The 15,909-nt window shown below is 40.5% G+C and overlaps 1 protein-coding gene across 1 annotated transcript; it reads right to left on the bottom strand.

Moving 5' to 3' along the window:
- Positions 1 to 3,419: 3,419 nt before the first annotated feature.
- Positions 3,420 to 15,252, bottom strand: fbxo28 (F-box protein 28). The gene is made up of 5 exons (XM_023262826.3): positions 15,047 to 15,252; positions 13,502 to 13,611; positions 12,637 to 12,775; positions 11,571 to 11,766; positions 3,420 to 7,180 (listed from the first exon to the last, which is right to left on the bottom strand). Exons 1-5 carry the CDS (start codon positions 15,233 to 15,235, stop codon positions 6,678 to 6,680), a joined length of 1,137 nt encoding a protein of 378 aa, XP_023118594.1. The 5' UTR covers positions 15,236 to 15,252; the 3' UTR covers positions 3,420 to 6,677.
- Between the last annotated feature and the right edge of the window lie 657 nt (positions 15,253 to 15,909).

The following is a 15,909-nucleotide window of genomic DNA, read 5'->3' as shown; positions in this document are numbered from 1 at the left end:
GTTCCTCACCCGTCTTCCTCCAAACCCTTGGACCTTGATTCCCGAATGAAAGGCACACTTTCATCGGAATAGAGAACCTTGGACCACCAGTCCTTCTTCTCCTTGGCCCAGTTGAGACGCTTCCTACGTTGGCTCAGGCTCAGAAGTGGCTTGACACGAGGAACCCGACAGTTGTAGCCCATCTCTCGGATGTGTCTGAATGTGGTGGTTTTTGAAGCTGTGACTCCTGCCTCATTCCACTCTCTCTGGATCTCTGCCAGATTCTTGAATCTTCTCTGTTTAATAATCCGCTGAAGCCCACGGTCATCTCTTTTGCTGGTGCATCTTCTCCTGCCACATTTTTCCCTTCCAGTAGACTTTCCATTGAAATGCTTGGACACAGAACTCTGTGAACAGCCAGCCTCGTTAGCTATGAACTTTTGTAGCTTATCCATCCTATGGAGGGTATCAATGATGGTCTTCTGGCCAGTTGTCAAGTCTGCAGTCTTCCCCATATTGAACCAAACTGAGACAACTGAAACAAACTGAAACAATTTAATGAAACCTGGGGAAACCTGTGCAGGTGCTCTGAGTTTAGTAGATGATTAGTGTGTGACACTCAGTTTAAAACATTCATGCCCTGCAAAATTTGGGCTGATTTCTTCACAGTATTCTAATTTTTTGAATTCCTGTTTTCGTGGGTTTTATGAGCTGAAAGCCCAAATTATGTAAAAATAAACAAATAAATACTTGAAATCGTTTGAATTGTGGGCCCTGAATCTATAATCTATGAAATTTTAACTTTTTGAATGGAATTATGGAAATGAATAAACTTTTCCATGGTATTCTAATTTTTTGGAAAGGGTCTGTATATATATACTTCATGGCTGAGTTGCTGTCGTTCCCACACACTTCCACTTTCTTATAATACAGCAGACAGTTGACTGTGGAATATTTAGGAGCGAGGAAATGTCACGACTGGATTTGTTGCACAGGTAGCATCCTATCACAGTTCCACACTGGAATTCACTGAGCTCCTGAGAGCGAGCCATTCTTTCACAAATGTTTGTAAAAGCAGTCTGCATGCCTAGGTGCTTGATTTTATACACCTGTGGCCATGGAAGTGATTGGAACACCTGATTCTGATTATTTGGATGGGTGAGCGAATACTTTTGGCAGTATACTGTATATATATATATATATATATATATATATATATATATATATATATATATATATATACATATATATATATATACATATATATATATATACATATATATATATATATATATATATACACATATATATATATACATACATACATATATATATATACATACATACATACATATATATATACATACATACATACATATATATATATATATATATATATATATATATATATATATATATACATACATACATACATATATATATATATGTATATAAATGTCCTGTCCCAGCCGTCCTAGTTGTTTTTTACAGTGATAAAAATGTATGCTATAGCAGAGGTATTTTTTTCTAAGAAAGAAGATACATTATATTATTTCTATCATTATTTAATTTGTTATTTTTGAAACTTGCTGCCATTCGTCAGCCTATTTAAGTGCTGGTCTGCTGCTGGTGCAGAACATGAAAACAGAAGCTTTCCTGTTCTGATAAGGAACAGGAAAAGTTCTATTATTCTTGTTGCGTAAACAAGAAAATTATGCCATGACAATGGATACAATCTCCCGAACATCAACCCAGGATTTCATCCGTCATCGTTGGATGGAATGTTCTGTTGTATGACCTCTACATGGGGAAAAAATGTGTACTCAGAAAAGTTGGAGTGAAAATGGGGTTATGGAATGTGGATTGTCCTTTGAACTCATTTGTCTTTTGTCTGCAGTATGGACTGGGGAATATTTCTGGGCCTTTGTTTTTTGTTTGGGATTTAAAAATACAGGATGCAGATTATATATAAAAGTCAGAAGTAGAACCTGAACACAGATAGTCACAACCACTTCCCATAAACCACCCATATCAGCAGCTACAGAGGGGCACTGTTTCAACTGAAATACTTTTTTTATTCAGACTCTTCTTTTTTTGCCATGCTAGCAGTGTGTCTGCATTGATGGATAGATTGGATCATCATTTCAGTTCCTACTGAAATGTGTTTGTTATTTGAGACAGAAGACAAACTACTTCTAATTAAGCTGTTTATTTTCTAATGTCAGTGTCTCAAACAATGTTGTACAAGGACCTCTTCTGTTTGAAACAGCCTCCCAGAAAAGGATGAAATCTAAATGTGAACATAACATTTTATTCTATATGGTGCAATGTGATTGGCTATAGAACATACACATATAATTCAAATAATGAAATGCGAATGGCTAGAAGGTGGGGATGAACCATGGTTTAGACTCAGTTCTCCCTATGGCTGGTGCACAGATATGTCCATATCTCTTGGCACACGATTCATCCAATCCACAGCCGCTGCCCCCTGTGAAAAGAACCCTCCTTTCCAACACTTCCCGCGCTCTACCTGTCATTTCTTCTCCTTTGTTAGCTGTGATGTGATGCAGTTACTGGTACTGCAGTACAACTAGTAGCTCATTAACGCTGAGGGAAATGGCTATTTGATCTCCTATGGGGCTATTGGTGTCCCATAGGAAGATTGTTATGGTTTCCCACTTTTAAAATAAACAGTTTCAGTGCAGCTTGCTGTTACCTTATAAGGGAATAGGAGTATACCATGAGGCATAGCAAAACCTCTGTGTGTCTTTGGAATGTGTATGTGTAGAACCACTCCATGTTGTGGTTTGTGTGTGTGTGCGAACAGCTAGGGTTAATACCTGAATGCATATCTCTCCCTTGAAAGATCAAGCACAACCCATGCATTAATTGCACAATACATGATTATTAATATCAATATTGTAATACCCATATGTGGTATCAATTTCAGTGTTAGGCTAGCAGTGCCTTTAAAAAATAATAAATCCTAACACTATACATCGCTTAATCCTCATTAGGGCCGTGGCAGGCTGGAGTCTATCCCAGCTGACTTAGGGTGAAGGCAGGGAACACCCTGGACAGGTCACCAGTCTATCACAGGGCTACTTATAGAGACAAACAATCACACTCGAATTCACACCTACAGACAATTTAGTATCACCAATTAACCTCAGCATGTTTTTGGACTGTGGGAGGAAGCCGGAGTACCCGGAGAAAAGTCATGCATGCACAGGGAGAACATGCAAACTCCATGTAGAAAGATCCCAGGAAGGCTGGGATGCGAACCAGAGATCTAGCTACAAGGCCAAAGTGCAAACCACCAAGCAACTATGCAGCCCAAACAAAAATGTTTAAAGTCAACTAAAGTTAAATATGATATAAAGTACCCCACAAAACTACTATGGACACAGAACATTACCAGCAAAAACAAACCAGTGTAAATGTGTTAAGTTTAGATTTAATAGGTTTGATTTGCACATTTGTAACAGTAATGTGTGCAACAAATTCTTACAGTTTGCCCTCAGTTGGCCAACTCAAAGGATTCTTGGTATACATAGATGAAATATTTCACAATCTACACTTTAAAGTACATAAAGATTACCGTACAATTTTCTAAACTGAGACGCAGTCTCAAATGAAGCCACTAGAATATATCTTCATGTGTTTTGCCAGCCAGTGTCATTACACTAGTATTCACCAAGATGGGAACTTCAATTCCAAAACGTCTTCACCAAAAGTTCATGCCATGAATGGTTCAGGTCATCCAAACTACAGAAATGCTTAAAACAAAGAAAAAAAGTGCAGCCACAATATGGGCTCACAGATAACTTAGCATCACAAGGCAAGAGACACATTTGTACAGGAGAGTAAAGACTGCCAGTGCACAGAGATGACCTTTTAAAAAACAGGTGGGAAAACTAATGTCACTCTCAGCCATTCTACTGAGCAGCAGTTTAATATTTCCAGAGCCCCTTTACTATTACTGCAAGCCAGGCGTACACTATGGGAATTCCCTTACACTACTTGACATAACATAAAGGGTCAAAAACTTTCAGCATTTTTTCAATTCCCACTGGTGGTATCTATTTATGCAGTCAGGCAAATTTTAATTTGCTTCCCTTATTGTTTTGGTATGGGGCAGACGTCTCTGAGACAGATAACTGTGTGGCATTTCATCACATACACAGAATTTTTTTCACATTGGTACTTTTACTTTTTAGAACCATGTTTTTCACTGTTTTCACTGATTTACAGCTAATCCAAGAATTGAGGAGTGTTTACATGATGATCTGATTCACAGACTCTAAAGCTCAAGAAAAACTGTGCATTAAAGTTCATTGACGATGTCGGAAATATGATCAAACTCAACTCTGACAACTTTGAAGGCTAAAGTGCAGCTGAAAACTATGTAAAAAGGCTCCGAAGTGGGCCTTGAGTTAAGATTTTGGAAATGAATGAAGGTCTATGTTGTAATTTTTCTCCAGCACTTTCAATCACATCTCAGTTTTCAAACAAAATTTAAACTAGCTTTTCCAGAGCTTTTAACAACATCTAAAGTTCTTCACCAGCAGCTGAGTTTCCACAGTTGTACCAAACAAAATGAAAGCTCTAGAAAAAGCTAGTTCACCTTGACTACAGATATTCTGCCAGCCTTGAGAACAATAGTTTCAACAAATCATCGATATTAAACATGATTGAGCAGCTGCTTGATCTACCTCTCTTATTTTGATCAATTGACTTTAGCGGACAAAATAGAAATTTTAGCCCAACATGTCTACCTGAGCAGCTGCTAGTTTGTTTTTTTTAACACCTTGAAAATCAAGGCAAGTCATGGCGTCTGAGTGAAATGAATGGAAATCAATGGCTGTCCAGAAAGTTGAGACAACACACAAAAATTAACACTAAACAAACTTGTGAAAAAATATTTAGCTGTATGTTGTTAGTAGTAAGTAGGCGAATATGTGAATTATGTAAAAAGACTAGCATTTTCTTCAAAGAACAGATGCCTAACAAGGTTTTGCTATCAAGGGTAATTGTAAACGTTCTTTGTCCTCCTTAGCACAGCACATACTGTAGCGTCTCCATAAAAGCAAAGCATGCATATCAGGTGGTTTCAGGCACACCAGACCCACAAATGATCTGTTCTTGCTGGAGAACTGTTAAAGACGTGACTAGTTTCTCACAGCACGGCCAGTGGGTTCTGTTGTCACTGCTGCAATCTGAATGATCAGAGACTATGATATATGTCAGTAGTTACTGAGGCACAGTGGAAAAGAAAAACCGTTGACAAACATCTAAATCCATGTTTCACCCACTGCCACGCAGAAAACGCAAGAGCCAAAAGGTGACACATGGACTAATGCTATCCAAACACCGCCCTATTCCTTAATTTAGATCCTGTGCTTCCTGTTTATAATGATTCAACAACTAACCATATTGAACTCAACTAAGCAACCATTTTGGATACAATAAAAACAATTACCAACTAGATGATTTATATTGTACTTAGGCAAACTTAGAAGAAGCTAGTGTGAATGAAATTAATGCTTGTGGATTTAGAACCAAGTGAAAACTCTTTCTCTGATGACCAACAACACCCAACAATCAGGATTTTAACTTGTAATTCAAGGATTGCCATACTCTGTATGTTTACTGTGATATCCATCAATTTCTTTTAAGATGCTTCTAAAAAAAATGTCTTTTGCAGATTTTATTTGAGAAATGGTAACTGCATTAGTCGCATGTATTATGTGACTTCTATTAACTAAAGTCCCTGACTATCTGAATTTCCATTTTTTGCACACACAAGCCTTTCGGCATTCTCACTAAAAAGCTGTAGTCATTTTAATGTAACTTTTAATAAATACTCTTCTTGCAAATGGCCAACCACCTCCCTAGATTCTGATTTAGTTAAGTGACTAAGATTCTTTGCAAAGATTAAGTTCTTGTCATCAAATTCCATGTGCACAGCCAAACCAACAGTGAACCTATTCCACAATAACACAAATACATTATTTGGCTAAAGTCTAATATATCCCATTCCTTTGTGAAACAGAGCTCCATTATTGTGCAAAAGGTGTTAAAAAAAGTCACACTGTTGCACTGGGTGACATGTTCTTGCATTACCACAAACTGAGTTTAACTCATTCTCACATGCAGTGTTCTGATGCCTGAAATACTCATTAGAACATATAGAGCAAATATGGATTAATCCTCTGAGAACAGTCCCCAATAAGTGGAAAAAACATCTTGTTAGAAATTGCAATTTTCAGCTGCTTTAAAAATGAAACAATATATTTCTGAGATGTAGCAAAGGTTTATCATTTCAGTTGTTAGGCATTGATAGTTTGAGCACTTTCTTGGAATTTGTTGACAAAAAAAAACAAAAAACAAAACAGAATAACACCCGGCTTTAACAGTCCTTTAGCGATAAGAAATGATCAAATGTTGACCCCGTTAATGTTATGCAAAGTCCTGGATGACATTCTGTGCTCAGTGTTTTAGCGGCAAGCAGCTGCGAGTCATTTAACACTACTGTTTTATCCAACGCCACAACAGGTGTTTGCATCACGGTGTGTGTGACAGTAGATGTGATGCATGATGGTGGGGTGGAGGTTGGCATAGGGCATTGGATATAAGGTGTGATCAGTCGGACCCTAAAATTAAAAAGAAAACAAACTAAATGACAGAGTCTTTCATTTCTTGCTGCGCAGCCGTTTGGATTGTCGTGGAAGGTCTGCGCTCTTTCTGGTGCGTTTGAGCGATGAGCCTCCCACACCCTCTGGCTCTGTGGGTGCAGCCAAGTTGCCACTTGCCAACACAGTAGCAGATGTGTTGGAAACAGTGGAAGACACAGCAGAAGCGCTGGATGTGGAGGGGACAGCTGCGGTGGGTCTGGGTCCTCCCATAGCTGCAGCACTACTGTCCATCAATTCACGGAGCTTGTGTTCTAGCTCGGCAAGGCGGGCATTTTGCTCACCGATCACCTGGGTTTGTTCCAGCAACTTCTGTTCCTGGTCTTGCAGCTGCTTCTGTTGCTCCAGTTGCTTGACACGAATTTCCTGCATCTCTCTGCGCAGTACTGTCATCGACGCCCCGTTCACCTTCACCTGCTGCTGCACCTTGGTCATCTCAGAGCGTGAAGGGGTATTCTTAGCCAACAGGGACATGGTGGTCAAGGAGGTAGATGGACCTGCAACTGAGAAAACAGGACAAAGGTTTAAAGGTCTTCAGAATTCCACTGCTAATCATCAAATATTATTAGTCAAATTATTAATGGCTACATACAGCTGCACAAAAAAACCCTAGACCCTCGTCACGTCCAACATTAAGAGTACAAATTTCTGCCCTCTCGGAGGTGCTTTAAGGCCAATACAGGGTGGGCCAGAAAGATTTACCCATCGTATATTTCTATTTTGTTTGCTTACCTTTTATCCTAGAAACCTAAAATTTTGGATAGTGTCTCCTAAAAGGCATAGGTGTTGATGTACCCAAGTTCATTTGTATACTCCAAATGGTTGTCAAGTATGGCATCAAAAGGTAAGCGCGACCAGATTGTGGCCTTGAAGTAGGGTTGTCAAGGTTAACCGGTTTTACAATAACCACGATTATAAATAGATATTCGTCACATTTTACACAACCACGATTATCCGTAGAAAAGCCTCGCGAGAGGTGCAATGCAAGAAGCGTGAGCTGCGCTGAGTGGAGAGTGGAGAGAGAGTGGCTCCTTGGCCTGTGCGCGCGCTCCTGTCTAATCGGCATCACTGAATTCACTCACCGCTAAATTGAGGATGGCTGACGGGGGTGCTCCTCCGGACTTGCATCCTCCCAAAAAGCGACTCAAATCAGCAGTATGGGATCACTTTGGGTATCCAAAAGATGCTAAAGGTGAGGTTTTCGTTGATGGGCACCCCACGTGCAAAGCCTGTCGTCGCAAAGTTGCAGCAAAAGGCGCGAATACAACCAACATGATACAGCATCTTCGTGACAATCATCCATCGCTGTATGTCCAAGTCAAGGTAAAATCATCATTTCCCAATAAAAAAGTAAAGCAAACACCGCGTTAGTGCCAACCAGTGCAGCGCTTCTAACAACTTTTTCCACAAGTTTCAAAAATAAGGGGGGGAGGGGGGCAATGACGTAGGCCTAATGCACGTGTGTAGGCAACACTACAGCAGTGATCCCCAACCACCGGTCTGCGGCCCGTACCGGGTCGCACAGAAAGAAAAAATAATCTCTGGGTTTCCGGCCCGCCGAAGTGTCCCTAATATTGTGGCCGCTGTGCGCAATTAGGTTGCCAAGATGGGACTGTCCGCCGCACGCGCGGTAACTGTCGGTTCCGAAGTCAGCGGTCCGGCGGCCGGGCCGCCCCGAGGACCCCCCGCGCCCCGAGTTTCCTCCCGGAGCCAAAACAACCGGCGGGTCGGGAGCTCCGGTTACCTCCTGCGCTCCCGTTCCCCGCCCGTCGCAGCCGGGCTGCTTTCCTGCGTCCGCAGGCGAGGGGAAGGCGGCGGGCCGCGGCGGGTGGGGAATGGGAGCGCAGGAGGGAACCGGAGCTCCCGACCCGCCGGTTGTTTTGGCTCCGGAAGCCCGTGCCCTCCTCCGAAGATGCTGTCGGCCCGGTCCCCTCAGCAGGGAGTGTGGTCCGGGAAGCCCCGCTGACAGTAGTAGTGGAGGAGACAGTAACCTCCAGGACAGGGAGGCTGTCTGTCTGCCTGGACCTCCTGTCAGACTCTAGAGTTTTCCCTGGGAAATGATCCGAGTGTTTTGATTAATTGTTGTAAAATTAGTGGTGAATTGTTTATATAAACTTTTTAGTAAAAATAAATAAGACTCCCATTTATCCTTTTTTCTGTAGTTATATTGTCTAAAATTGTGGAGGATATTTAAAGCTTAAAATGAAGTGTTTTTAGAATCTTTAAATGTATTCTTTTTATTTCTTTTTTTGTTTGATTTACAAAGTAAACACTACGTTATCAACCATACATTAAATTGCAACATTCCATAATACATAAAAGTCTCAAAGAGGCACTTCACTAGAACTTACTAGAATTTACTCACTAACTTTTGTTTTAATGATGGCAGCTAAAGAAGCCTTTAAGTTCCTCAAGTTAATGACTGTTTTGTAATGCAATTTGCACTTTTATTTACTACAAAGATGTGTTGGAACAATTTATTTTATTTTATAAGAACAGTAAATGTTTAAAAGTTTAACTATTATTAAAGAGTTTATTTAAATACAAACACTGGGTTTTTTTTCTTTCATAATGTCGATAATCGTGAATAATCGTAAAATCGCAATATTTCCTTCCACAATAATCGTGGCTCAAAAAATTGAAATCGTGACAACCCTACCTTGAAGGAGGCTGGACTGACAACAATGCAAGTCATGAAAAAGGTGAATGTTTGTCGTAAGACTGTCTACAATGTCATGAAACGGTACAAGGAGACTGGCAATACCACCAGCAAGCCAATCCCTGGAAGAAAACGTTCAGTCCGTACTAAAAGGAATGTTGAGAGGGTGAAAAAGAGAGTCCAAAGGAATCCTCGCAGGAGCATGAGGGCAACAGCAAAGGAAGTGAACATCTCAAGAACTTCACTGAGAAGAATCGTCAAACAGGATCTCGGATTGAAAGCACTAAAAATGCAACATAGACAACTGATTTCAGCCGCTTCTAAGAAGAAACGGCTTGACAGGGGGAAAATGATGTTGCAGGAGATTCAGAGTGCCACAGACAAAGTCATGGTTTGGTCTGATGAGAAGATGTTCACCGTTCAGGCAGTGGTCAATTCCCAGAATGACAGGGTTTATGCACATAGTGCACAGCACCTACCCGAAGGCTGCAGAACTCATTTTCGTCGTCAGAAGCCAGCTGGAGTCATGGTGTGGGCTGCTGTTGCATCTGATGGCTCAAAGTCTCCTTTGGTCTTCATTCAGGAGGGTGTGAAAGTGAACAGCCAGGTGTACCTTCAAATGCTTGAAGAAAAAGTGTTGCCTTGGTGTACCAATGCGTTTGGAAACCAGTATGTCTTCACACAAGATGGTGCACCAGCTCACACATCCAATATCACACAGGCCTGGTGCAAGCAGCACTTTCCTGGCTTCTGGGACAAGAACATGTGGCCTCCATCAAGTCCGGACATCAATCCAATGGACTTTGCGATCTGGTCTATCCTGGAGAGGGATGTCTCAAGAGTGTCTCACAGCAGTGTCACCGCTTTGAAAACAGCTCTGATGAAGTCATGGTCAAAACTTGATGCAGAGACAGTGCGGCGCTCATGCCAGGCAGTGCCAAGTCGTCTCCAGGCTATGATAAAGGCAAAGGGTGGCCATATTGAGATGTAAATCTTTTTGGTGACAGAGAATAAAGTATAGAAACTGTGTTCAATGTTTCTTATGTTTGTCTGCAGGCATTTTTGGGTAGTACAGAAAAAACGATGGGTAAATCTTTCTGGCCCACCCTGTACATGTTTTCCCACATCCACACGAGTAAACATGACATTAATCTGGTCATTTAAACCCAAATCTGCAAGCATCCATGTGGACCCTTATGTGGATGTCAGTGTTCAGCTCAACATTTGTGACTACAAACCACGTTTTGTGTAGTCACAAATGTTGACATTTGTGACTACACAAAACGTGGTTTGTAGTTTGGTATGAGGAAAGACTGTGAGATTAGATTCTCTGTCATCCACACCTCATCAATAAAAGCACTGTGAAATAGTCGCTGCAGGACTTTAGAGCTGATAACCTCTTTTTGATGCAAAATGCTGCAGCCAGAGTTCTGACAGGAATCTGTAAGAGGGATCAGATTTCTCCCATATTAGCTTCTCTTCATTGGCTCCCTGTAAAATCCAAGATAGAATTTAAAATCCTGCTTCTCACATATAAAACTCTTGATGACTAAGCTGCATATCGTCTTAAAGACCTTATTGTACCATATCATCTGAACAGAGCCCTTACTCTCTCTTTTTTTTTTTTTAACTTGGAACAGACAATGAAGTTATCTATATTACCAGAGACTCCAGAAGTAGAATAGAATGTAGAGCCTTCAGTTATCAGGCTCCTCCAGTGCATCTTGATTGTTTCATTTCAAATCTATTGTGGTTGTGTACAGAGCCGAAATGCTGAAAATTGCGTCAATGTCCAAATACTTATGTACCCGACTTTACCTTACAGTATCAATTGATGTAGACACCATGAATTGGCCTGAAAGGTGCTGAACATTTAAGGTGTCGGGCCACCTTTAAAACATCTACAAAGCACCCTGGCATTGATTCTTGAAGTCCGTGGAACTCTACTAAAGGGATGGAACAATATTCTTGGAAAAGATATTCCCTTATTGAGTGCTTTAAAAATGGTGGTGGAGAGCACTGTCTGACATGTCGTTTCAAAAAAATCCCCTATATGTGATCAACTGAATTTAGGTCGGGTGACTTTGGGATATGGAAGAAATGCTTTCATAACAATAACTGCTGCAAAAGTGAAAACAAACTGGCAGTGCTAAGTCAGCAATTGTGTGTTACATTTCTTTTTTGTGAATATTTTGAGTGACTTTATGAGACCGGAAAAGAAAAACATCAAGTACCTGGTGCAGAGCCAATAAGGCGGCCGGACAGGTCAGCCCCCGGCAGCTTCTTCTTTAGAATGGGGACAATCTTCTCATCAAAGTACTCCATGGCCATAGATGAGATATCCCTCAACTCCTGCAGAACCTCATGAGCTCGCTGGGGGGCTCGGGTGGAGTTCACATAGCGCAGCACACGGTAAATCTCATCTATCACCTGATAATACACATCAAAACATGATCACAAACAAAGAAAAACAGCCCAAGACACAAAAGAAATGACTGAAGCAAGATTTAAACTAGATTATTTAATTTCTAAGGAAATGTAGTTCAGACTTTCTTTTTAAAAAAATACATATTTTGCAATCTAAACACAATATAGTTGTCTACATTTAAGTCAACACATGCAGAACACAAAATGTGTTCATTTAGGTGTTAAATTTAACTAGTGCAGGAGCAACACAAACAGCAAGGAAAACAATGTGCATATCAAAGAAGTTGATGTCACAGTGTTGACTGGGCATTGTAAGGACAATTCGAATCTCTTACTCCAAGTCAGTGTTCACTGTTGTGGCCCTTGCATGTGCATTTGACAAAAACCTCCTTCAACAGGATGTTATGCAGCTCACTTCATTTGACTGGACAAGGATGGTAGGTGAAGTATTAGCACTAGTATTTTGCATTTTCAAATTTGCTAAAGCCCAGCATATTATGAGAGAAAATGAGGTGAAGGTCAAGGCAACATTTACAGTGAGATAATTTCAACATAAACAGTTTTTTTCACAACATGATACTCATATTGTATCCTATCACACCTTTCAAGTAGTTCATCAATAATAGTATTTGTTGGCTTAATCTGATCTTTCTCCAAGTAACATTTCTTCATAGGCTCATTGTCTCATTACAAAATAGGCCCAAATTACCATCTTCAACGCAAGGCCAGAACTTGAAGAATAGAGACCAAGCAAATCTGTGATTAACTTGCTGTTGCACTCCAAACAAGCCTTTTAATGAGGCATTTCCACTGGTCTTCTGCCTGTAAAATACTACTGTTGCTGTTATGTGTGCTACAGGCAGCTGAGCTAACCTTTCCAGGGATGAAGCAGCAGAGGTTGGAGTCGACATATTTCATGAAGGTCATGTTGAGCAGTGAAAGGCGCGTCTCCACAGCAGCCAGGATGTCAGCGTGACGGGCTAGTGAGTGGTTTCTCCGCTCCGACTCTCGCCTGGAGACAAACCATGGTAAATACATTGGTGAAGACAACTTCTATTAAAGTTTAATGTATAGAAACATATAACTGTTAATCACAAGTTCAATGACAGCAGGACAAGGTAATTCAGGAGACAGAGAGATATGTATGTCTCTGGATCAGATTGAGAAAACTGATGACACATCTGGCCCATTTGGGTACATAAACCTCACATCCTGGTCCTCTTCATCCTTGTCAGTGGTAAATCTAAGTCACCACTTAGCATCACACACACAGGCTGAATCGTTTAATTGGCCTCCATTTTATGATATCTAATTGGTGAGAATAGTACACATGGACTCAATTTGATCAAGGGATGAGAAAAACGCACAGCAACTTCAACGATTTAATGGATCTACTCCAAGCATCTTAGTGCCTGTAAACACAGGACACCTTGAAAGGTCTGTGGAGTCTAGTGGGTCATAGCCGTTTTGACAACACAAGGGGGACCGACACAATATTAAGCTTACCGGTGCATTTATTTCGCCTGATGCTGACCCTCTGTAATATCAACACCAACCACCAGGGGTTAAAATACCCACAGTTAGAAAATGGTAAAAGACTGAACGCTAAACCAGTCTTTTAAATGTCCCGTCCAAAAGGTGTGATGGTACAATGCTGATATTCGTTCACAGTGAAGAAAAACCTCAACAGCAACAAACATACTTGGCTTGCAAAGCTTGCGCGAAGTGAGATACTAACCTCGGCAGCTGGGCTTTGACTTGCCTCTGGCACAGGCTGTGATAACGCTCCACCTTCAGGAAGCCCTGATTCAGGACTCGCTGGCAGATCATATCCATGCGCTTGCACACCTGGAGAAGTCAGATCAGAGAAGTTTTGAGTACAAAATGAACAGAAGAGTGTCGTACTTTGGCTTTAAGCGACCTAGGGAGCAGGTGGTGTTTTAGCATTTTTCCAAGACCGACATAGGAAGAGGTTTGTCAACCTAGTCTTCTTACCACAGTTGCTTGGACAGAGGACAGTGATTTCAGTCTTTAGTATCATAATTTCAGGAATTGAAACATTGGCATTTATGATGACAGTTGGAGGCTGCTATTTTATCAAATTTGTCCAAAGTCCTGAGGAAAAAAATTGTACAATCTGCTGAAATCCTGTTGCAAGTCTACTCCCCCAATGATAAAATTAAATCAGCCTAATTGTAAAGTAATGGCTCCAGTTCTAGCTAACAGTACAAGAGAGGAAACGTTGGATTGCATACATGTCTTTAAAAACACAGTAAGATTTGTTGATAACTGCAGTCCCTTTCTCTTCTCTCATTACTGAATTAAAACAATACTAAAGTCTGACCTGAAAACCAACAAGCTTACTGGGAACATGCTGATAGGCCCAAAGAGGCCGGAAGAAAGAGCGAGATTCTTTGCTTAAAGTTACTTTAAAGTCACAAGGCTCAGTCCATTAAAGGGATTTCTTGTTTTATCCCAATCCTTTAATACTAACCATCTTCTAAGACGGAATTTATTGATTTTTACTGTGGTTTTGTTTCTCCCAACAAGTCAAAGGATTTGCAGCCTCTCCTCATGTTCTGCATGAACAAAAATGGTTCAGCTAAAACAAAACAGAGCATTTAAGCTAATGTACACTAGGGTGATGTATAGTTAGCAGGGGACATTATTTGTCAGCTTTCAGGGAACTTTTAACTCCTCTGCCTATGCAAAACAAGGGCTATGTAAAGGTAAAAACTGAGGCTGAGAATTTTGCATAGCAGACAAATGTTTAAAGTAACAACCACTGCAACATGAGCCTGTAAGATGCGTTAACAAAACCTCAAAATCATGCATGTAGCAGAATAACGGGATAGGCTGTTAAAGAACTTCACTGAAATGTAAAGTTCGTGCAAGAGTAGACCATAGACATCAACTATTTAAAGCCAGCTTAATCAAATGACATCAATAAGGGACGAGCAATGTGAGGCGTGCAAGAATATTCAGGAACGTAGCACTCAACTGAATTGTTCTAAGTTACTCAAGACAGTTCAACAATCATTCCTGTATTTCAGCTTCTCCTCAGCCAGTATGTCCTGCCAATGAGGTAGCGACACCGTGAGAATTGTGGGCCACGACCACAACTACAATAATTAGACGGTTGCAAAAACACAGGCTTTAAATACAATTCACGATTACTTGTATTTTTATTTTATTTTTTTTACAGAACTAGTAACCAAAATTCAGCACTGCATTAGCATTAGCTGTGCTCCCCCTCAAGCTCGCTTGTTTTTGTTCTCCTTACCGACCGCAGAAGGCTGATTTCATCATAAGACAGAAAATTGAGAATCGTCTCAATAGCCACAATGGGTAGTCCTAACAGAGGGTTGTTCTGGTGCGGCTGGTCCGGTGGAGGGGTGGACTGTCTTAGCGACACCGTGTCTGAGTCCAACGACCCAACACATCCATCAACTCTTTCTACAACGGTCGCCATCTTGCTTAACTAAGGAGGAGGCGGAAGTGTAGTTCCAATGGGAAGTTTACCACTTTAAGAGACGAAGCACATGCACATATATTTGTAAAGACCATGGATGTCACAGCAGTGACAGGTTTCATCGGAGTCCTGAAACTCATTATGCTGTAATCATTGAAGCACATGCGTCTTTGTGACATCATTCATTTAGGTTGTTTTATAAATTGTATGTCTTCTGTAAATATGGCAGACCCTGCTGGATCAAAAGTATACAGCAATGCTAATACATTATTTGCCTACATGTCCTTTGGCAGTTTTCATTTCAGCAAGGCACTTTTAACCATTCACAAGCTCTGGCAAGTTTCTGGTTGGATTGTTGACCATTGCTCCTCGCAGAATTGGTGCAGTTCAGCTAAATACTTGTTTTATGGGACTTATCCACAGTCTACGGAGTTTGTTTTCTCACGACTAGATCCTTGCTTCTGTTGTATCTACTCTCATATATATATATATGTGTGGGTGTATATATATATATATATATATATATATATATATATATATATATATATATATATATATATATATATATATATATATATATATTAGTGGTGGGACGCGATTAAAATTTTTTATCTAATTAATTACAGGCTTCGTAATTAATTAATCACAATTAATTGCAGTTCTGTCAAATAGCA

The sequence above is a fragment of the Amphiprion ocellaris genome, chromosome 16, assembly GCF_022539595.1.
Source record: "Amphiprion ocellaris isolate individual 3 ecotype Okinawa chromosome 16, ASM2253959v1, whole genome shotgun sequence".
NCBI classification, from domain to species: Eukaryota; Metazoa; Chordata; class Actinopteri; family Pomacentridae; genus Amphiprion; species Amphiprion ocellaris.
This window is presented reverse-complemented; position numbering and strand designations above follow the sequence as displayed.